The 21,286-nt window shown below is 42.0% G+C and overlaps 3 protein-coding genes across 14 annotated transcripts in view; 1 reads left to right on the top strand and 2 right to left on the bottom strand.

Moving 5' to 3' along the window:
- The window catches only part of LOC112223129 (zinc finger protein 236), a 109,709-nt gene extending 105,482 nt beyond the window's left edge, over positions 1-4,227 (top strand). For all 3 annotated transcript variants that reach the window (XM_024386108.2, XM_024386107.2, XM_042304463.1), the window contains one exon: positions 1,315-4,227. In XM_024386108.2, the coding sequence (XP_024241876.1) occupies positions 1,315-1,457 (143 nt within the window). In that variant the 3' untranslated portion in view covers positions 1,458-4,227. The remainder of the gene's footprint in view (positions 1-1,314) is intronic.
- LOC112223131 (myelin basic protein) lies at positions 3,890-20,307 on the bottom strand. Of its 8 annotated transcripts, none has more exons than XM_024386115.2 (7): positions 20,176-20,307; positions 10,042-10,137; positions 9,699-9,725; positions 9,346-9,375; positions 8,049-8,132; positions 7,817-7,835; positions 3,890-5,480 (listed from the first exon to the last, which is right to left on the bottom strand). In XM_024386115.2, exons 1-6 carry the CDS (start codon positions 20,287-20,289, stop codon positions 7,833-7,835), a joined length of 354 nt encoding a protein of 117 aa, XP_024241883.1. In that variant the 5' UTR covers positions 20,290-20,307; the 3' UTR covers positions 3,890-5,480; positions 7,817-7,832. The 8 variants fall into 8 exon arrangements, with proteins under 8 accessions (XP_024241883.1, XP_024241885.1, XP_024241879.1 ...); XM_024386117.2 differs by having other exon boundaries at positions 8,049-8,123; XM_024386111.2 differs by lacking the exon at positions 7,817-7,835.
- LOC112223130 (myelin basic protein) overlaps positions 20,197-21,286 on the bottom strand; it is a 53,103-nt gene continuing 52,013 nt past the window's right edge. For all 3 annotated transcript variants that reach the window (XM_024386109.2, XM_042304464.1, XM_024386110.2), the window contains exon 4: positions 20,197-20,700. In XM_024386109.2, the coding sequence (XP_024241877.1) occupies positions 20,402-20,700 (299 nt within the window). In that variant the 3' untranslated portion in view covers positions 20,197-20,401. The remainder of the gene's footprint in view (positions 20,701-21,286) is intronic.

The raw sequence follows: 21,286 nt of genomic DNA, 5'->3' as shown, positions 1-21,286 counted from the left end.
CTATGGTCAGATGAGACCAAAATATAGCTTTTTGGAAACAATCACCGGAGGTGGGTTTGGCGTAGACAGAAAGATAGCCATGCAGAAAAGTACCTCACCCCCACTGTGAAGCATATTGCGGTGGCAAACGTTTGAAAAGAATTTGGCATTTTCAATGGATTATTGTGTTGGTTGTTGGTGTTAGATCTATCTGAAATATCGCAACCCTGTCACTAACTTTTTGTGATATATAGCACTTCCTATTCCATGGTAAATATGTGAACAGGGCTCTTTTTCACAGGATTATTGTGCATTTCATTTGACATGCTAATTGATTAATCCTCATTATAAACTGGGTGGTTCGAGCCCTGAATGCTGATTGGCTGACAGCCTTGGTTTATCAGTCCGTGTACCACAGGTACGACAAAACATGTATTTTTACTGCTCTAATTAAGTTGGTTACCAGTTTTTAATAGCAATAAGGCACCTTGGGGGTTTGTGGTATATGGCCAATATACCACGGCTAAGGGCTGCATCCATGCACTGTCTGTGTATGTGGGGGGTGAGTGCGAGCATCAGTCTTTATAGGAGAAGGCTAGCAACAACAAAAACTTTCAAGGCGATATCTAACAAACGTTCACCTGCAGACATGTGTTTGGATGATTCACAATAGCTCTTTTATTGAGAGAGTCTGAGAGAGAGACAGTAAAATGAAGTGAGTTCTTTCAATAGATAGAATGGGCTTAATTATGGACCCTTGCTGTGACGCACTCTCCCGTTTGTGCCTATTTGGTTCTGTATACCTCCATTTAAACGTTTGATGGTTAGTACAAAGGAAATGTCCTCTGCTGAACTAACTCTCATGTCTATTGATGGATCCCGGACACAAAGGCTCTGTCTCGACTGCTTTAAAACGTCTGTCCTCACCACCACCTCATCTGCACAGTTTGGGGAAAACAATATGGCTGAAGGCAACTCGTCCTCCTCAGGCTGACTCATTGTCACCTTGTCAATTCTTCCAGATCAATGCATCGAAAGGCGAGGATTTTCTTTTGACAGTTGAGAAAGAGCTCTGGTAAACTTTCACTTGTCACTCACCCCTTCCTCTAACTTACTTCACCACAGGTGATAAATGTATTGTGTGTTGTACTGTATTTTTTTTTAACTCTGAGACTCCCTTGACACTTTCTCTCCAGCCTAACAGCAATGTTCATGAGTAACTTTGTCCCTCTCACTCTGTCCTCTCTCTTTCATTCTCTTCTCTTTCTTACTCTCTCTCTCCTTCTCTCTTTCTGTGTGTCTCTGTCTGTCTCTCCGTCTTTCTCTTGGACACAGGTCTCGATCGGACCCAGGAGATGACTTTGGAGCAGGGGACAGAGACGGAAGTGGATGTCCCTCCTGAGTTGAATGACATGGAAGAGGTTGTCCAGGGGTCTTCTGGAGACTGGCACTGTGGCATTCCCAACGTCTTCCCTTAGATCCCAGCTCAGAATTGAATTTACTATCCCTGTTCATCCCAGCATAGACTCTTTACCAGGAGTCTGTGCACTGATGATACAAAGCACTGATTTTACTACTAAGTAGGTGTGGAAAAACAGCACTCAGATCACCCCCCCACCACCAACAGCTTTTTAATTGAGTTGGACAGTTCTGCACTTTTTCTAAAGCATACCCACGGTGATGTTGCCAATCAAATACTGAAAACAGAAAGCGTGTGCGGCTGTACCTACACACATTGGCTTAGCAGCAGCTATTTCTGCCTTTTTCTCTTGTCCTCAGATATGCATTAAAGGGGCAATCTGTGATTGCTACAAAAATACAATTTAAATAAATAAGCAATTGTAAACAAACATTTTATGGTTAAAACTATCCTTTTGATATCATGGTTGTTTAGTCCTGGCATCCATAGCTCTGTCTCATGAATTTGAGAGTGGTTACATTTTTCCTGCACCATCCCTCAGCTATTTACCAAATCAGTGGCGGGGTGGCCTCTTGTTATTGTTTGAACTGCGGATTGTCCCTTTAAAGGCAGAGAACTGGTACTTAAATTGCTGAATCAGCCTGCGCTCTGAATCTCATTAGTACGAGTCCCTTATGAGACGTTTTAGTCAATAAGCCATTTGGTAATCAAGACGCTGACCTCCCAGTACAGTTCACCGGTCGGGGCTGTAGCAAGCTGAGGTAGGCTACTGGCGGTTTGTTCCTAGACTGTTGTTTACTCTGTTTGCCAATAAGAGGAGCAAACACTATAGATCTGCATGGCTGCACTGTCAGTCCTGCGGTACTGGTTCATGTCTCCCTGTAGAGTAGTATAACCACTCACAAGCCCCATTCACAAACAGATCCTACCCTCTCTAGGCACCCCTGTAGATCCGCAGTCCATAAGTCAATCAATATAATGTATTTTTTTAAAGCCTTTTTTTTTACGTCAGCAGTAGTCAGTCACAAACTGCTTCATATTTCCTATTACGGACTAGGTATAAGCAATAGTGTGAGAACTCCACCTTGCCCGCTGAAAGGCTGGATGAAACGTTAGCCTTATTGCTTATTCCTATCCAATCATTTCAGATCTACGCTTAGCATATAACGGGCTGGGTGCAGGGGTTGTTTCTAGACGGGGAACTCCATCTCTCCCATGCTCCTGGGGCTGCTCCATTAACTGTTTGACAATTGAGCTGTGCTTTAACAGGCACACACATTGGAGTGCAGTTTACCAGAAAAATATTTCCTTTTAAAATCACATTTTTTTGCATATTTCTCCTATACCCTTTTCTAAAAGGCAAGCTAAAGGGTTTGTTATTGGTGAATTTTTTGGCCATAAAGTTAAAGGTAGCCTTGAATGGTGAGACTATAAAGTGCTAAGGGTCATTCATATGGATCAGACCTGGGTTCAAATACGCTACTCTTTGAAATCATTCGCTTTAGTCTGCCTGGAGTGCCAGATGGGTGGGTTTGCAGAATGCAATTTTGCACATGACTACTCTATAGGTTTCATTGTGCCTGGCAAGCTCGATCAAGCATAATGATTTTGAATAGTATTTAAACCTTGGTTTTGGTGTGGATTTGATCCCTCTCTTAAATGTTATGCCTGTAATTTTGACAATGATGATGACGTGTGATACCACTGTTATTGGCTGCTGTATGAGGGCTTCAGGGGTTGACTTTCCACATTCACAATGTGTTGCATGAAATTGTAATTTAGTTGTAAGCTTATGCACAGCCATTTTGTAATCTATTTTATTTTGCAATGTAAATAGTGTATGAAAGATTGCATATATTTTTGGATTCCGTATCAAATTGGTTGTGAACAATAATTCATTTTTTGTCAATTGCTGAACCAGTTTACAGACTATAAGCTGTTAAGTGTTTTTGTTTTTTTGTCAGGAATGTATTTTGTAATGTTAAAGTATTTAATTAATAAAACCATTCATTTTTTACAGATTTAATGTGTGCCAATTGTTTTAGAAATCATGTGTGAAGTTGATTGCATTTCATCTGTTTGATTTTCTGTAATATGTGAAGATCTCAGTATGTCTCTGCGTCAATGCCTTGTATCTAGAAAAGGCAAGTGTTTAGCACATGAAAAATCTATTGTCAAAACCCATCTGTCCCTCTCTTTCATTAGTCCCAGAGTTATTAAACTTTCACAGCATATGGAAAAAGCATGACTACTTTCAACTTTTATAAATTCAAATGTCGCTTCCCCCACATTGAGGCATTATTACGTTCCTTTCCTTGATTATGCAAACACAATTACTCTCGGAAACAGGAGTGAGATGCAGCTCTTATGAGTCTGCTTCAAATGACCTGACCTTAATAAAGATAGTGTTAAATGTTTCATCACTTCTTGTACCTTATCTGTGTACACTACTTTTAAACTTCTATCAAACAACACAACCGGAGACTCATAACGGTTTTATGATTTTTAATTGCTTTATTTATTTCTTCTAGTTAAGTGGCTGATCGTACATCTTTTTTTTATTACAGATACAACGAGGGTCTCAAGAGTTTCATTTACATTCATTCACAGGACCCATACAAAAACGCACGCACACTTTAAGACATGGGGGAGGGGCGACGGGGGCAGGCAGAGTAATGCTACAGATGACACACGTTTGTTTTTAAACAACTTGAGGAAAGACACTGGTGTGGGGGGGGGGTATTGGACAGTAATAAGCAGTTTATGCAACTCGTCGCTCGTGCCTTGGTCGACAAACTCCACGTCCTCTATATCCATTTATGTTTTTTTTTAAATAACGTTTATGCTTTTACATGGTTAAATGACGAGCACCTTTATGACAGTGTTGGTCTTTAATATCCACACAGAGTAAACACACCACATTGTTTTTGGCAGTCAGAAATGGCATTGCTTAGCTAGCTGTTTTTGTATTCATATTGTGTGCAGTGCTATGATAGATAAAGCAAGAGATACTTAAGACAAGACTACAGAATCTAGACTACAATAATGGGGGAAGGGTCTGAATCTGTCCCCCGTTGGAAATGCCATGCTTGTAGCAGGTCCAGCGTGAGCTTGGTTTCAGAGCAGTCAGTGTCTGGGCTTTTCAACGGTCAAAACAGTGCACTTTAGACGAATCCCAGTTGTGTCTGGATGGAAAAACTCCCATTAGTGTCTTAATCAATCTACATGTACAGGAAATCAAATGAAAACAACATTAGAAATGATATCATCCATTGACGTCTACAATTCAGTGGATACTACAGACAAGAGACTTTTAGTAGGTTAACAGCTTTCAGTAGCTCGATGTCATTTTACCACCGAAGATCACAGCCAGCCATAGACCCTAATGTAAAAACATGGAAAGACAGCAACACTTAAGACAGGACACTTACACTGATGATACAGGAGGGGAGACATACAAACACATGACCAACTGAGTAAGACGATGCTTAGCTATGAATTCATGTCAGGATGTACAGAAATGGGAGAGTGTTTGGGGGAGGGGCAAAGACGAGCATGACAAGACAGATAATCACTCGTTTCTGAACCAGAACCAGACCTGGTCATACTTTCACAACCACAAGCGGTCAGGGGCCAGGTCAATTGGACCTAAGCTACTTCAGCCAGGTCTGGTCCAGTTAGCCAGCCTTGTTAAACGACTATACAGACAGACAGAAATAGAAATGAAGACACATATACTGTAAAGCTATGACAGGGGTCCTTTAGGCTGTAAGAGGGGGTCCGGATGACTTCAGCAACAGTTCACATCCAAGATGGTTGCACAGGAGGGTGGAGCAGGGGCGGGGTGGGGGGAGGCACAGATTGTGTCGCTATATCTACCAGCCGGGTGCGGTGGGGGAGGCATTTGAGTTATAAAATGAAAGTGTTAGAAAAGCAGGGAGAAGAGGTGTGTGAGTTGACAAAGATCTGTTCTTGTATCTTCTTTGTTTTCCTCCACTTGCATCCCTTTTCTTGACATCTGCCTTTATGCTCTTGAAAGGGGACCTCATTTTTTGGGTAGAGACCCAGTCCGGCTTGTGCCCTGCAAGAGAGTGAGAAACGAAATAACAATCAGGAAATGGACTGTTTTTGTCATTCGCTAACGAATTGTGTACTTTTGTTTGGTTAGAATAAGTGGGGGAGTTTGTGTACTTTTGTTTGGTTAGAATAAGTGGGGGAGTTCTAGGTATTATCAGAATTGTTTATTTTGTGAATTCTCAGCTATGCCTTAAAAAGAAACATCTCCCAGTTCAAATGTGCATGTTGTTGCCAAAACTTATCAATGATGTGTTGTACCAAGCTCATTCCCTAAGAATAGATTGTGCATTTTCTCGTGGGGATATAAAAGTAGGAGAAAGAGGGGAGGATTGGAACGAAACAAAGATTATATAAATGAGACAATTCTTTACGGAGAACTATTGGAATGAATATAATCCATAACGTACAAAGCCTTTAAATCTCCTAAAACAAAAGGAGATGGGAGGAAACGGACCAAGCTCTGAGCCATTCTTACAGCAATTTGAGCTTAAAATCATTATCGGTTCGAAACAGACTAATTAGAAAGCAGTAACAGAACTGGAGAATGGAAAACACCACACAAATGAACATTTGAAATAAAAGTCCGTCCCCAGATAACGATTCAAGATAGAGGAATCAGAAGCGCTGGAGATGGTGGCTTTAGCTTAACGCCAATTAGGCAGAGAGATTGTGGGGAAACGAAGAAGAGAAGATTTGGTGGTCTATTTACCCACACATTTGTAGATTTTGATCGTCTTCGTCATCTTTTAGTTATCGTAATGCCACATAGTCCAGCTAGCAAAGACACCATGCAGGGAGCACGTGAACATATACAGATACTCTAAACATTTTTAAAAGTAGGCCTACTGTAGGGTATGCTGAAGATGACTGTGCTTGGTTGCCTTGCTAATCAACACACCCACTGTGAGTGCGCTGACTGTACCTACGGGAACATATGCTCCCTGTGCCTATTCTGCCTAATTAAAATAACTGTGTCTGAAGCTTGGGCCAGACTGGATAATTAAAACTGCCAGAGACCTCCAGAGCATGTCCTAGAGATTAGCATTCACCATGCCATGGATAACGCAAGGAGAGACAAACAGCCTCTCAGAATGCAGGAGCTTCTCCGAGTCAATACTCACAGGAGAACGTGAGTCTATCGGCAGAGTGAGAGGTGAGAAAGATAAACGAAGAGCGCGAGAGAAGGAGAGAGACAGAGAGCGAAAGAGGCAGAGACCAAAAGAGAGAGGCCGAGAGAGACACAGTAGAGACAGAAGATGGACAAAGACAGGCAGAGACTGAGAAGGAGAGAGACGGGCAGCGTGCCATTGCTCAACAATGCACATGTTCCCTCTCTACTGTTAGGGAGCGTGTCAGCTGTTGCTGACAGCTTATCACAGTAAGTGGATGCACTGCTTAAGTATGTGCTCCAGTTCAGAGCCTGTCGCGCTACAGCGGGAGCAGAGGGAGAAACGTGGCCTGGAATAAACGGGGAGAGTCTGTCAATAGTGGATGCTGCCGATTGTAGCAACAAATACCTCAAATCTCATACGGAGGGTATACTCTCTGTTCAAACACCTCCGTCGTCTGTTTGAGAGGAACACATCGGGGTACTATGCTGCTCCTTGAAAAGTCCGCAAATGTTCACTCAAGTGCACATAAGTGTGTCTGCCTTGCCTTTGTGTGTGGCCTACTAGGTCGGAGAGAAACCTCTTGTATAAGTCTGCCTGTGTAGTAATACATCCCAGTATCGTATACAGTGTACTTGGTACACACATGCATGAACCAGATGGTCAATGTAATGAAAAGGGCAATATCCTAGTTGTTGAAAGAATGAACGGCACTGCTTCCATAATAGCTTGGCTTACCTTATGGTGTGTATGCAGTCCCTTAAGCCATCGGCAAAGTAAGCAAAGCTACCACATGGCACAATTGTAATTGCTAAGCATATCCCATTTGCAGTTAGCACAGCTCCTAGAACAGCCATTAAGAGTAAGCAGGGCTACTATTCCGAAAGCTTGTTTCTAATCCATTCATTACACAGCCAGGTGTAGGCCCACAGGTGCAAGGTCACTGTCTGCGAGTAAGCAGCCAATTATGTTAGGCGCTACATGTCCATATCCAAGCCAAAAATAGCACTACCTTTGACGTCAAAACTGCACTCTTTAATGCAATGAAGCCTGTAGCATCAGCCAGACACTGTAATTATCACTGTCTAGAGGCTGTCTCAAGGTGCAGTTATTCTGCTGGCGGTATGATAGGCAATGGAAGGTGACACCTTAGCGTATCAACGTTGAATAAATTCATAATAGCAATTAAGAGTACATATATATTGCCGCTCGTGACTCATCTGTTACTCACTGAGTGCTGGGTATCATCACTGAGGTGAAAGAAGAAGAAGAGAGAGAGACGGGAGGGAAGAATAAAAGAGAAAGAGATCCCATCTGTTTAATCAAGCGCACATTCTGGAATTAGTTTCAATAACATACAAAGGGAATTATATAATGGGATATTCCCTTTTTTTATGTTCATGTCAAAGGCAGATTACAGCGTTTTTGTCACTTAAAAATGGGTTTCGTTTTTTTTAGTTTACCATTTTGAAGATCTTGGACAGGGTTCCGCTGTCTCCTGCACCGGCCTTCTTTGCCTTAGCGGATCCTGTTGACTTCTGAGACCCCTGGAAGAGAGCAGGAGTGAGGTAAGACACCAGGAGACACTGTTGTTGTCACCTAGCATGGTGGCCCAGTGTGTGCTTTTGCATCTCTGTCTTTGTTCATCTAAATGATTGACTAATTCCAGGCTAAAAAGCGACATCATATCTTACGTGGGTATTGCACGGCCGTTTAGTACAAAACCAGGTTCTGATAATATCATGTTGCGTGAAAACAACAGAAGCAAATAGCCTCGTCTCCGAGCTCAATTGAAAGCCAGCAGGTGACGAGGTTATAGAAGAGACGGCTATTGAGTCAGTGACGCGCATCACGGAGTGAAATTTTACAGGCAGTATTGGAACCAGCCTAGATCAAAAAGTGGCTCCTTTTGCAGTGGCGTTGAAGCAGTGGAGCAAATCAATCAAAGTGGAAGTGTTTCGCTTTCTAAATCAAACGTGGTGAAAATGCAATCTCAGTAACAGCTGAGCTGAGGTGGCTGCTCAGACTCTCACAGGGGGAATAGACTGAGAACGGTTCACAATAAACGTGCATGAGGGTGAATTAAAGGTGGGGAGGGACACTTCAAATGGTCATTTAAAGATCCCCTTACCTCAGAGAAGAGCTTTAAAAAGGTCTCATCCCTTATCACTCTGTTATTTCACCCCCACACAGTGTTAGCTGTTATGTGTGACTCATAACATCCACAACACACACACACACACCAGTGGAGGCTGCTGAGGGGAGGACGGCTCATAATAATAGCTGGAAAGGAGTCAATGGAATGGTATCAAACGTGGTTTCCATGCAGTTGATACAATTCCATTGAATCCATTCCAGGCATTATGAGCCGTCCTCCCCTTAGCAGCCACCACTGAAACACACACACATATACACACACACACACACACAGACACACAAGAGAAGAGGACAAGACTTCAAATTCAGCAGGGCGAATAAGAAAAAGCAGGATTAAGTTGCTGGTTATCATACCGAAAAGGGAAAAACGACTTCAGCAAATAAAGAAAAGGATATTCAATTGAGCCGGAGGCAGAGAGCTTGCCAAACAAAACCACTCAAAACATTATTTAATAAAAGAGAAAAACTGATGAGGGCGTTATGCATGTACGCTTGGATTAGAACAAGCTCTCAAGCCTTAAAATAGCTACAGAATATACTGTTTAAGGAACGGCCTGGCATTTTTCTCTTAGCTTTCTTTAGCTGTAGCGTTTAACCACGTACCAGGCCTAGTTTCGCAGTCATTGCCGTCCACTGGACAAGGACATGTAAGAGACAGAGACAGGGAACAGACAGGGGTGAGACACAGGGGTGAGGGAAGGAAAGTTAAACACTCAGGTCTTACTCAGAGCAAAGGCAGCAAGAAGAGATGAGTCCACATCCAGGGTCGAGCATAGCAGAGTAAGGCAGACGCTCGCGTCATCAGAGAGAGCACAGATTCAGTGACATACAGTACATGACATTCAGTGACATCATATGTTAACAAAGCCAAATACACAATCACATCCAAAGACTAAAACAACCTTCAACTCCTCAATTGGACAATAATGACAAAGAGTAAGGTAAATGGGGCTCACCCTAGACTTAGGAGGGGCAGGGGACACCTGAGGGGAGAGAGTGACACAGACCTTTAGAAACACAATTACATTTGAGTCATTCAGCAGACACTCTTATCCAGAGCGATTTACAGAATCAATTAGGGTTAAGTTCCTTGCTCAAGGGCACATCAACAGATTTTTCACCTAGTTGGCTCAGGGATTCGAACCAGTGACCTTTCGTTAACTGGCCTAAAGTTATTTATACCACTAGGCTACCTGCTCTTAACCACTAGGCTACCTGCTCTTGACTGGTAGACTACCTGCCGCCCTCATATCAACAAGTCAAACATGCAAAACAAACTATGCAAATGGGGTGACTCACGATCGTTCTGAAGAGGCGTACAACAGCGTTCTCCCCTCCCTTAGGGGCTGCCTTGGCAGGTCTGGCAGGAGAGGAGGACAGGCCACGGAAGGAACCCTGGAAGAAATGGAGGGAGGGATGGAAGAAGGAAAGGAGGGAGTGATGGAAGAAGGAAAGGAGGGAGAGATGGAAGGAGGAAAGGAGGGAGGGATGGAAGGAGGAAAGGAGGGAGATATGGAAGGAGGAAAGGAGGGAGATATGGAAGGAGGGAGGGATGGAAGGATGGAAGGAGGGAGGGAGGGAAGGAGGAAAGGATGGAAGGAGGAAAGGAGGGAGGGATGGAAGGAGGAAAGGAGGGAGGGATGGAAGAAGGAAAGGATGGAAGAAGGAAAGGAGGGAGGGATGGAAGAAGGAAAGGCGGGAGAGATGGAAGGAGGAAAGGAGGGAGGGATGGAAGGAGGAAAGGAGGGAGTGATGGAAGAAGGAAAGGATGGAGTGATGGAAGAAGGAAAGGAGGGAGTGATGGAAGAAGGAAAGGAGGGAGGGATGGAAGGAGGAAAGGAGGGAGGGATGGGAGGAAAGGAGGGAGGGATGGGAGGAAAGGAGGGAGGGATGGAAGGAGGAAAGGAGGGAGGGATGGAAGGAGGAAAGGAGGGAGGGATAGAAGGAGGAAAGGAGGGAAGGAGGAAAGGAGGGAGGGATGGAAGGAGGAAAGGAGGGAGGGATGGAAGAAGGAAAGGAGGGAGGGATGGAAGAAGGAAAGGAGGGAGGGATGGAAGAACGTTATAAAGGCACAGCGGGAATACATATAGCCCAACACAACCTAACAAGAAAGTGTGCTCCCTGAACCAGACCAGGCTCTACTCTGCCTCCACTCTCCAGCTCCTGAAAGGTGTTAGAATTGGAAACAGCTGGTGGCATATTGCCAAACACCAGGGATGCTGAAGCACATTTTCTGGGGCTGTAGAACAGCTTCTTTTTCAGCTGGATGGACTACCTGGGGAGCTCTTACATCACAGAGGACCTGAGACAAGCTCTCCGAGTCATTCACAGCAGACTCACGTAGGCGTACACAGATAACGCCCATCCAAAACTCATTCAAACTGAAAACAAGTGATTAAAAACTAACTGGATGAAGGAATTATAAATTAATTAATAAAGTCAGTAAGAAATGTTTTGGATCTTTGCAAAGTGTGATAAATATCAACACTAAATGCTGTTGAAGGGGAAGTTAAGTAGAAATCAATACAATTAAGTACTTCAGACAAATAAACCTTTAGAGGATTGGATAGGGATGAATGCAAAATTAGCTCCGTCTCATTCTCCTGAACTTGAATAAATAGCACCCCCCTCTCACAATAGGCTCTAACATGTACTTTCTAGACACACACAACTGGGACCTTAATTAAAATGGTGTGAATCTGCAATGATTCATTGTCATTTTCTCAATAATAACCCTGATTATTCCCAGTCGGCTATTTAGGGGTATGTTTGTGAATAACATCCTTTGATATAGCGAAACCCATTTCATCCTAATGAGTGCCTCTCTCTCTCTGTGGTATTTTGTGGAGTGAGAGCGAGGGGACCTTTATTTCCTCCATTCATGTCAGTGAGTGAAGAGACTGGAGAGGCTGAGGCTCTCACTGAATCACTGCGATTATCCCCATGAAAGAACTTTACCAAAATGAGAAGGCAAACTTTCACCCCTGTACATCGTTCACAATATAATACACTCATTAGTGCTTCCACTTGCATTTCATTCACTGTCTTTTCAGCCCACATATGGATGGATAGATGGCTGGATGGATGCAGACTCAAGCAGAAAATGACCTCAGGAAATAAACACATTAACATAGAAAATGTGTTTGTTCTTAGCCCCGGGTCCTCTAACCCAGAGGACCAGAGGGAATTTAAAATCTATCAAACTATTGGAATTGGATGAAAATATCCAACACATTTATGAATACAGAAGATGCTCAGTAGAATAGCCAGGTAGCATGGTTGTTGGTCGGTCAGTTTGTTCCCTAAGAGCAAATTAAGTTGAAAAGACGTGGAAAATAAGTTGTTTTCAACCAAACCAAATGCTCATTGCTTTTGTGCTGGAGTTGGTACAGGTGAATTAATCTCACCACTTGTGGTTGTTGTGAAGAACTGATCTGCCTCGCAGCTGCGACTGGATGACTCAACGGTTATTCTTTGTGTGTTCCAGCAGCTCTGTCACCAAAATGGAGACAACTGGGCTGCGTCCCAAAATGGCACCCTATTCCCTATATAGTGCGCTACTTTTGACCAATGCCCATCAAAAAGTAGTGTACTGTATAGGGAATAGGGTGTCGTTTGGGATGCAGCGCGAGGGGTTCAGTACTGATTGCCATTGCAGAACCCGGTCCTGCAGTTGATTAGGAATGATTTATTTTGGAACATTGAACATTGACTTGAGGTCACATATTCCCATCAAAGTGAGGTACTACACACAGACGTTCCACTTATGTTCCCATTAAATACAGGTCCAGAGATCGAGTAGCCTGAGAGAGAGTTAGGAAGAGAAAGATGAGTCCGAAAGTGGAGGGAGAGAAGTTAGAGCGAGAGAGACATTGAACGATTCAATTCTGAATTTCGAATCGGTTTGATATATTTGTAAAGAAGGATCACAATATTCAGTTACGATCTTCACATGTCCTTTACTGAATCATCTTGCAATGGACGTTGTCAGTATCGGTTTTGATTTTCCAACACGAGGAGTGTTCAAAGGACAACAGCATTCTGATGCAAGGAGAGTCCTTTCAGGATAGAGCCGAGCGGGGGATTATTGTGTCGGGAGGGAGGAATGGATAGAGGGAATGTTCTCTCTCGGTTTGATGTTTGAAGAGTATGAGAGATAAGTGTGTGTTCCTGGCACGGAAGTGCATTGTTATTTACCCACAATTCAGATTTCACAAAGGAGCTCGTTCCACAGCGGAAAAGAAAAAGAAAAACTATAAAAATGCCTCACTGTCATCCAACTTTCATAAAGCTACAAAGCCCATTTCATCCTCAACATACGTGAATGGATTTACATAGCAGTGGACGTCCGTTCATCATTTCTAAACTCAGCTAGCTGCTAGCGTGGCAGCCCAGCCAACATAGAGAAAATTCGGTAACACTTAATTTGACACTTCGTTTCACCTCTGACATAGAGGCTGTTATCCAGGGGCGTTAGGCCAGTACAGTCATAAAGCCAAACGTTACCTCTATCATGACAACAGTCATACGTTATAACCGCAGTCGTGAATGGGTTTGACACCAGATTTACACCTTCATGTTAATGTCATAGTGACGTGTCAAATAAAGTGTAACCAAAAGGTTCCTGCAGTGAAGAACAAGGTCACCTAAACCCAGGTCGAGAGAGTATTCAGGACTCATAGGACACCTCCCTGAGGATTTAATTAGTGTTAAATCTCTCTCCTCAGAGGTGCAGGTCAAACCTTGACAGATGCTGACTCTTTCAAAAATGGACCACAGTCAATAATTTATTCCGGAAAAAAATTCATTGTAATAATGTATTATTTATGAAGGAGCAGGAGGATAGGAGGGCCACATAGTGATCACTACATCCTATGCTATTGAGACAGTGTGTGAGTCATTGTGGACACACAAATCACAAACCGCCCACTGTCAAATGAATAGGTCTTACCCACAGTAGGTGAAAGATCCACGCACCATACGTTACAATTATTCATATACAGTGCATGCTCCTTCTCAATCCCATCACAGCTTTACATTTGACTTGGGTCTTGATTGATCACAAAAGATCAATGTCCGTCAGTGTCATAACAGACAAGTCGGCGATTGATTAATAAGACTCACCGGGTTGCAGATCCACTAGCCACCGACTGACTCCTTTGGAGTGAAATCCACTTGACAGTTGGTAGTCTCAGGAGGACAGACTTTCTGCCAGATAACCTCTTCAGTTGTCTCTGTGCTGCAACTTCTCCAACTATTTAGGAGAAGCTAGCAGGAATTGTACAACTACCTCAAAGGGGTTTGACCGTTTACAACAAAAGTGTCATATTAGAAAGCAGTGGAGCTCTAGGTCATTCCCTAACACTGACAACAGTAAGACAAAAGTTGTGGACTACAATCTACTAAACCATAGTTGAACTGGTTCTTTACCATCCAAAACCAGGATACTGGACCGAACGTCTAAGACCTAGCTCTTGACATTTGACCCTGCTTGTCTTACAGTGCCAGGTGAAAGTAAGTTAATAGAAGGTATGGTCTACACTCCTCAGTTCTCATCAACTCTGAATAAATAAAATGGCAACTATATGTCAAATAAATGTAGAGCTCAGAGGAAGTTCAGGTTATTTTTCCATTGTCCCTGGTTTCACTCTCAAGTACGAACACTTTAGAAGAAATGCAAATGAGACTGCACTAACTTGACTCTGGCTATCACTATAACTGTCTTACATTTTGTAAAATATACACATTTAAAAAAATTAAGAACAAGGAAGGGTTGACCCTTTCATTTTTGACCATGAGGCACATTAATGAATTCAATGACGAGTAGCATCTCATTGGCGATTCCAGTCCTTATTCATATTCAGTTACGAATGACAATACTTAACTGGAGGTCTCCAAAAAGTGAGATGGACAAAGTGAGACAGGCTTTCTCGTTTTCATTTTGTATTCAGGTTGATTTTGAAAATAGCTGTCATTTGTCCCTTTGCTAAACAGAATACAAAATGAAAACAAGAAATAAACACTGTTGTTTTATCCTGATTTACTGGATCTTGATAAACCTTCCAAGATATTCAATTAAAGACCAATTCAAAAAAAGACTTTCAATTTAAAAAAGCATCAAATACAAATGTGACTGAAATAGAATTTTTATTCACCTGAAAATTATAAGGCAGACAGTACTAAAGACGAATTTCCAAAAGAAAAATTCAGCAAATGAACCCGGTCCCAGATTTGTTAACGCTGTCATGCCAAACACGACTTAACTTCTCACTGTGCCCATCAATGACAGAAGGATCAGATATGGAGATCGAGGTGAGGCCAGACTGTTTGGCATGACAACAATCATTTTTACATGGCCTTAAGCTACTTAATAAAAGCTGAGCTAAGAGTCGGCCTCGTAATTCCATTAAGTCTACACAACACTTCTCCCAGCCTCATCTAGACAAGTATGCCGTTACTGCAGAGTGTGGACTTATCCACTCAAGAAGTGAAAGGACAAATCAATTGGGAATAGTTTTGCCGATGAACATTCCACTCCCTCTTCAACTGGGCCAGATTCTCCATGGCCTATTCCTAGCATAGACCACCTCATCCCAGCAGGAGAGGTTCCTCCTCAAGCTAGACCGGATCGAAACGGAATTGTCAGTCAACGTCACTGATTGAGATAATACAATGTGAAAATCAGCGATAACCACTACGCTCAAATCAGTGTGATCGTGTCCAGTTATGCTTTCGTTCCAAACATTCTGTGGTGTGACTGCGCCTGTTGCATCAGAGGAGGGTTATTAAAAAAAGTGACATTACATAATAAAAACAACAATACAAAAGCCTAAAAAAAATACGCTGCTCAGGGTGGGTGTTGTTAAGAGAGTTTAATCATGCCATTTATCCAAAAGCTCAGAACAGGATCAGGTCAGGAGCAGATGTCGGTCATTACAATTCACAGGAAATACAAGCATTTGGTTAGATATCTCAAAGCATTACAAAAGAGATCAGCGAATGGGATCAAACATACTCCCACACACACACACACACACACACAGTTCCTGACAGGGTAAAGGAAAGCCTGGGTTCAAATACTTTAAAATACTTTCAACATTTGCTTTAGTCTGCCAAGAGTTCCAGATGGCCAGGTTTTGCACATTGGCGACTATTCTATTGGTTCCATTGCGCCAGGCAAGCACAATCAAGCGCAGCTGAAGTATTTGAAATGATTTTAAAAATCATATTTGAACCAGGTCTCAGTAAAAGACACCAGTGAACCTGAGAGGTGCTCCATCTAGCTGGCGAGAGGAGATCAGCTCTAAGAAGCTTTTGGCAAAGACACTGGGTTTGAGTTAGCCCGGGTATCAGTCTGCTTCTGCTATCATACCACTCCTTGTCAAGCAACATCTTTTGGCATGATGGCACAAACAGATTGGTACTGAGTCCAAGGACGAGTGCAAAACTTAGGCTATCGGGTCCTAAGTTCTCACAAAGTTACCCAATAGACCCCATATTTAAATTAGCTTATTTTCCTGTCATGGGTTTCAGTTCCATGGTGACTGCACATAGACACTAATTTATCCATCAATTTAGTCTCATAAGGTCTTCCGTTTTTTGAATAATAGGGATTATCAATCAGCTTTGACAGGTAACAAATTGGCTTCAGTTCCTGAGGTTAAACCAGTTTTGTCTTCGTTTTTTGGTGATATCTTAAAGAAAAATATAACATCACCATGCTGATTCCCATGAACTAGTTTCAAACCAGAATAAACTAATGAAAAGACCTGTCAATAACAGTAGCCCTTTCCTGCAGTCAAAGGACCTACAGTAGTGGCGTCATGGGTGGAATGTTATCCATATTTTCAGAATTTCAGAATGAATAATAAATAAAATTGCAAGGCAAATCTGGTGTGTCTATGTCAAACGGTTTTATTATATTTCAGTCTTTAGTGATGTATATAAAATGTAATATTGGGACGCAAACTCAAAATGTAATACATTTCAACTCTATATCTGACGTGGGACAGATGGTCTTCTGTTTGTTTTTTTAAAGACCATAACCATGTGAGGTGTATACTTTTGTGTCAAAGAAAATGTGTTTTAAGACTACCAACAAACACTGTGACCCTGGTTTAGCCACTGTAGTAAAAAAAAATTAAAAGAGCAATTCTACCACTTTTCAACTTCATTTTCATTATCTCCAGCACACTACCAGTGTCTACAGATGTGAAAACCGCTCATTTCAACGTTGTTTACCAACAAATATAAAGTCAATAAGTTCTACCCAATGACAAACGTTTTAAAAACAGTGATTTTCAAACAGCATGAGATTCGCGGTGACATGGGGATTCGTTGCAGGTTTCGATAATCACTTTTATTTTTTTTAAATCCTACCCTGTGACCATGAGAAGAGTTGTATATTTTTAGGACCTATCGTCTTGTTTTTTTTTAACCACAGATCATAGAAACACACCGTTTTTACATGTGTAGACTGGTTTGGTGCTGGAGATAATGAATATGAGGCTCCCATACCAGTTGAAAGCAACTATAAAATGTATGACTCGAACATGCTCAAGAGTACACAGCGACATTTGATACAGTGCTCTACATGGGCATTCTTTCAACACTGTAATGGACATGGCCACTAATGCTGAGTTTCTATGGAAAATATGCATTGAAAACATTAGACCTACTTGATGTTTTGTTATAAACTGTTTTTTATAAAATGTAATTCCCAGTGCAGTCAAAAATGTGATGTCCCTGTGTTTTATATACACAAAGTGTACAAGACATTAGGAACACCTGCTCTTATTTGTGTCACTTGAAGGGGAGGAGACAGGTTAAAGAAGGATTTTAAAGCCTTGAGACGTGGATTGTAGTATTGTGTGCCATTCAGAGGGTGAATGGACAAGACAAATTGAAATGCATTTGAATGGGATATGGAAGTAGGTGCCTAGGCACACCGGTTTGAGTATGTCAGGAACTGTAACGCTGCTGGGTTTTTCACGCTCAACAGCTTCCCGTGTGTATCAAGAATAGTCCACCCCAAAGGATGTGTTCCTAATTCAGTGTATATTTCCACATGAGTTTGGAATAATACTGTGAAATTGTGAAAATTATGACAATTCCCTTTTAGTTTAAAAGCTGTTTGAAATGACAGCCTGAAATTTAAGCCATTTTGGTGGGATTACCAGACTTACTAATTACTAATTGACCGCAATTAGTTAATAGACCAATAAGAAAGAGCATTCCAAACCTCTGCCAATAACAGCTAGTTTGCTCCGCCCCACTCAAACCACTCCCACACAGTCTTAGCTAAATTCTTGCTTGAGAAATTACTCTTTGCTAAGAAGCTATTTTTGTTTCTTTTTACCATTTTAAATGAATACAATCACAGTAAAGGTACTTGATTGTTACCCAGAAATGATTTGATATTAGATTTTTTTTTTTAAACGGCTACATTGGACCTTTAAGAATAAATAAAAATGTTTAACCTGTTTAATCCTTTTTCAAACTTTGATCAGTGCAGGAAAAAAAAATGATGCTCGAGGCAACAGAGAGTTAGGTATCATATTTTAAATTAAAAACACTTATCACAAATCTGAAGGCAATCCCCTTGGTAAAAAATATTTTCCATGTTTCTTTTAATCATAAACTAACTGCTCTGATGTAGAAAACGATTTCCTGAAAGAGCAGAGCGGTGACATTCAAACAAATTGATTTTAAAAAAGCAAGCTAATACTGCCTCTTTTTACAATAAATCTGTTCATTCAATTTTGACAGGCAAAAACACTGACATTTTCACTCATTTCAATGTTGTGTTGTTTCAATGTTGTTTAAAATGTGAAAGAATCTGATCTACAATGCCCACAACCAAATCATTCTGAAACTGAAAAAAAAAACACTACTAAAATTACTGAGCTGGGATTTAATTGCAAAAGTCATAAGATTTTTGTCCTCTCTGAAGTTGTTATAAGGCTCGACTGTCAAACCACATTCTGCAACCTATTGGATGATCATCTGAAACTACCATTCTCCTCTCTGAACCAATGAGGAACTAACTCCAAATCCCCAGAGTGGACTGAAACAGAGCTGGAAAACATAACAGCGTTGGACACTCTCTTCAATACACTGTACCAACTTCAACACATAACTGTAGTAATATACAGTAAGTTGTGTGTTGGAAGCAGAGGAAAGTCTAAAGTTGACAACTGATACACAAACAGTGGCAAGCTGACTGAAATGTGCACTGGGTTGTTATATCAATTCATATCTACAGTACATCCCTTGTCACCAGCTCAAGGAGAGGCTTTGGGATTTAGCATTAGCACATCACAGAGCGAGAGAGAGCGAGAGAGAGAGCGAGAGAGAGAGCGAGACAAACAAGGCAATGTGGGCTCAATTATTCTCACTATACCGCAACAGTTATCCACACACATCTGGGTCCAGGTGGTGCTTGCTACGGCAGGATAGTGGGTTCAATTCCCTTAAAATGTATGCACGCATGACAGTAAATCGCTTTGGATGAAAGCGTCTGCTAAATTACATATATTATCTGAACCTGTTCTCCAACTACACAACGCAGCATCTTGAATTCTACACAAACCCATATAGGATAAGGTTTAGCGTAGATAAATGTTTTTTCCTCTTCTATGGTATATTATATTATTTATGTTGGATTATGTACAATATTATGGTCTCGAGTTGTCTTTGTAAAGAAGGAGTGAGAGAATCCTAGTCGAAGACACCCGATGGAGGTACCCGATGGAGGTCCACGCAAGGCATTTAGGTTATAGTTCTCCACTATGGACCATCCACAGTTAAAATGGCAAACAGCTAATAAATCAGGAAAATTGGTAGCCTAACAACCATAACAGTCTCTCCCAAAATACATCTAAGTAAGGGTGCTGACATTTATTCAAATTTCCCCCATGAAATCAGCAGAATCATTATTCTCTCTTAAAAATACCTGATACACAACTTTAAAATGGCTCCAGTTTTAGATATATTTATGACCATATAAGTACCGCAGATGCTTTGAAGCTCTAACTGAAATAAAATGTACAATTTTAATGATAGTACCACGATAAAATAACAAGTACAAAACAATTATTCAAAAGACTAAGTCAAAGCCTCTTTGCGCTACACCAATCTCAAACCACACCCATATCAGTTATCCAGTGTCTAAATGAAGTTTTCAATGCCATTAAATCGCAAATAAGCACATTTCAGGTGAATGTCTTTAACTTTGGTAGATCACATGATTTTTATTTTCTTAAAGACATAAAATTGTAGCAAATTGAAACAAAAACTTGTGACAAATTTCTTGCAGCTCACAATCTGCCAAAACCACAAATCAGACATCAGTCACTCAACTTAAGGCTGAACACAAAAATGATACATTAGAGGTGTATCTTTCAAACAAATCAAACTCTCTCCTTTCCTCACCTTGCTCTTCCTCTTCTTGTCCCCTCCAAAGAAGTTCCCAATTTGATCCATAAGGCCAGGGGCCTTCTTTTTCCTTCCCAGGCTAGACAGTCCAGAGGAGCTTGCAGTTGCCATGTCAGTGGTTTGGGTTGGGTAGTGCAGCTAGTATCTCTGTAAGTGGGGTTCTGTCTCTCAGGTAAGAGCGAAGGGGGTATTAAGAGAGAGGAAGGAGAGCAAAGAAACAAACTTAGTCTAGATCCTGATCCTCTGAACCGCACTCTGATCCCGCTCCGCTGTGCTCTTGGATGGTCTGTAGCTCATCTGATTCAGAAGGGCGGTCTTTGAAGGTGTTGTCCTCGCGGCCCGGGGCATCTCGGGAGAAGAGGCGGACCAGGTGGGGGCGTGGCACGGCGCTATCGTCAGCATCAGCTGTGCTGGCCTCGTTCCAGGAGCTGCTGGGCCCCTCAGTGCCCGTGGAGTCAGTCACCGCCGCCGCCTTCTCAGAGGGGTAGCCATTGTTCGGGTTCACATCTGCCTCATCCAGGCCTGCGCAGAAACAAACAAGGGTTATCTATTGGACCATGGGGCCTGCATGGCGCACAAGGGCCCTGCACAATGAGTCCCTTTGACAAGACCCTGCCCTTTCTGCCAGAGAAACTCAACAGAGAAGGGATCCTGAGTGACATGCCCTGTAATAGATCTAGAACACAGATCAAATACATAGCTAGGAGATTACTGCAACTGGGAAAACCATACATGGTTAGCAGGGGTCATTACCGACTATCAAAACGGTTTCACAATGTCTCCTCCTCAGTCCATGGCAAAAGTTCCTTACAGTTATAATACTGTATAAAAGTAACATAGCTCACACATATCATCCCCTAAACCCCCACCACAAGCACAATAGCTCTCTTGGAATGATAATGGCATACTTTCCACATTCCTGTACTAGTACGGGAATCATTTTACCAGGTAAGTTGACTGAGAACACATTCTCATTTACAGCAATGACTGGGGAATAGTTACAGGGGAGAGGAAGGGGGATGAATGAGCCAACTGGAGGCTTGGGATGATTAGGTGGCCACGATGGAATGAGGGCCAGATTGGGAATTTAGTCAGGACACTGCAGTTA

This window comes from Oncorhynchus tshawytscha, linkage group LG23 (assembly GCF_018296145.1).
Source record: "Oncorhynchus tshawytscha isolate Ot180627B linkage group LG23, Otsh_v2.0, whole genome shotgun sequence".
Classification (NCBI taxonomy): domain Eukaryota; kingdom Metazoa; phylum Chordata; class Actinopteri; order Salmoniformes; family Salmonidae; genus Oncorhynchus; species Oncorhynchus tshawytscha.
The sequence above is the reverse complement of the archived record's forward strand: the minus strand, read 5'-3'. Positions and strand labels throughout refer to the sequence as shown.

What these genes read in the sequence shown, in the direction of transcription:
- LOC112223131 (XM_024386111.2), bottom strand. Translation starts at nt 20,289, where the DNA reads ATGGCAACTGCAAGCTCCTCTGGACTGTCTAGCCTGGGAAGGAAAAAG. An exon ending in TACGCCTCTTCAGAACGATC is followed by an intron (nt 9,726 to 10,041) that starts GTGAGTCACCCC and finishes CTCTCCCCTCAG; the next exon opens with GTGTCCCCTGCCCCTCCTAA. An exon ending in TGACTGCGAAACTAGGCCTG is followed by an intron (nt 8,133 to 9,345) that starts GTACGTGGTTAA and finishes GCTCTCTTCCAG; the next exon opens with GGGTCTCAGAAGTCAACAGG.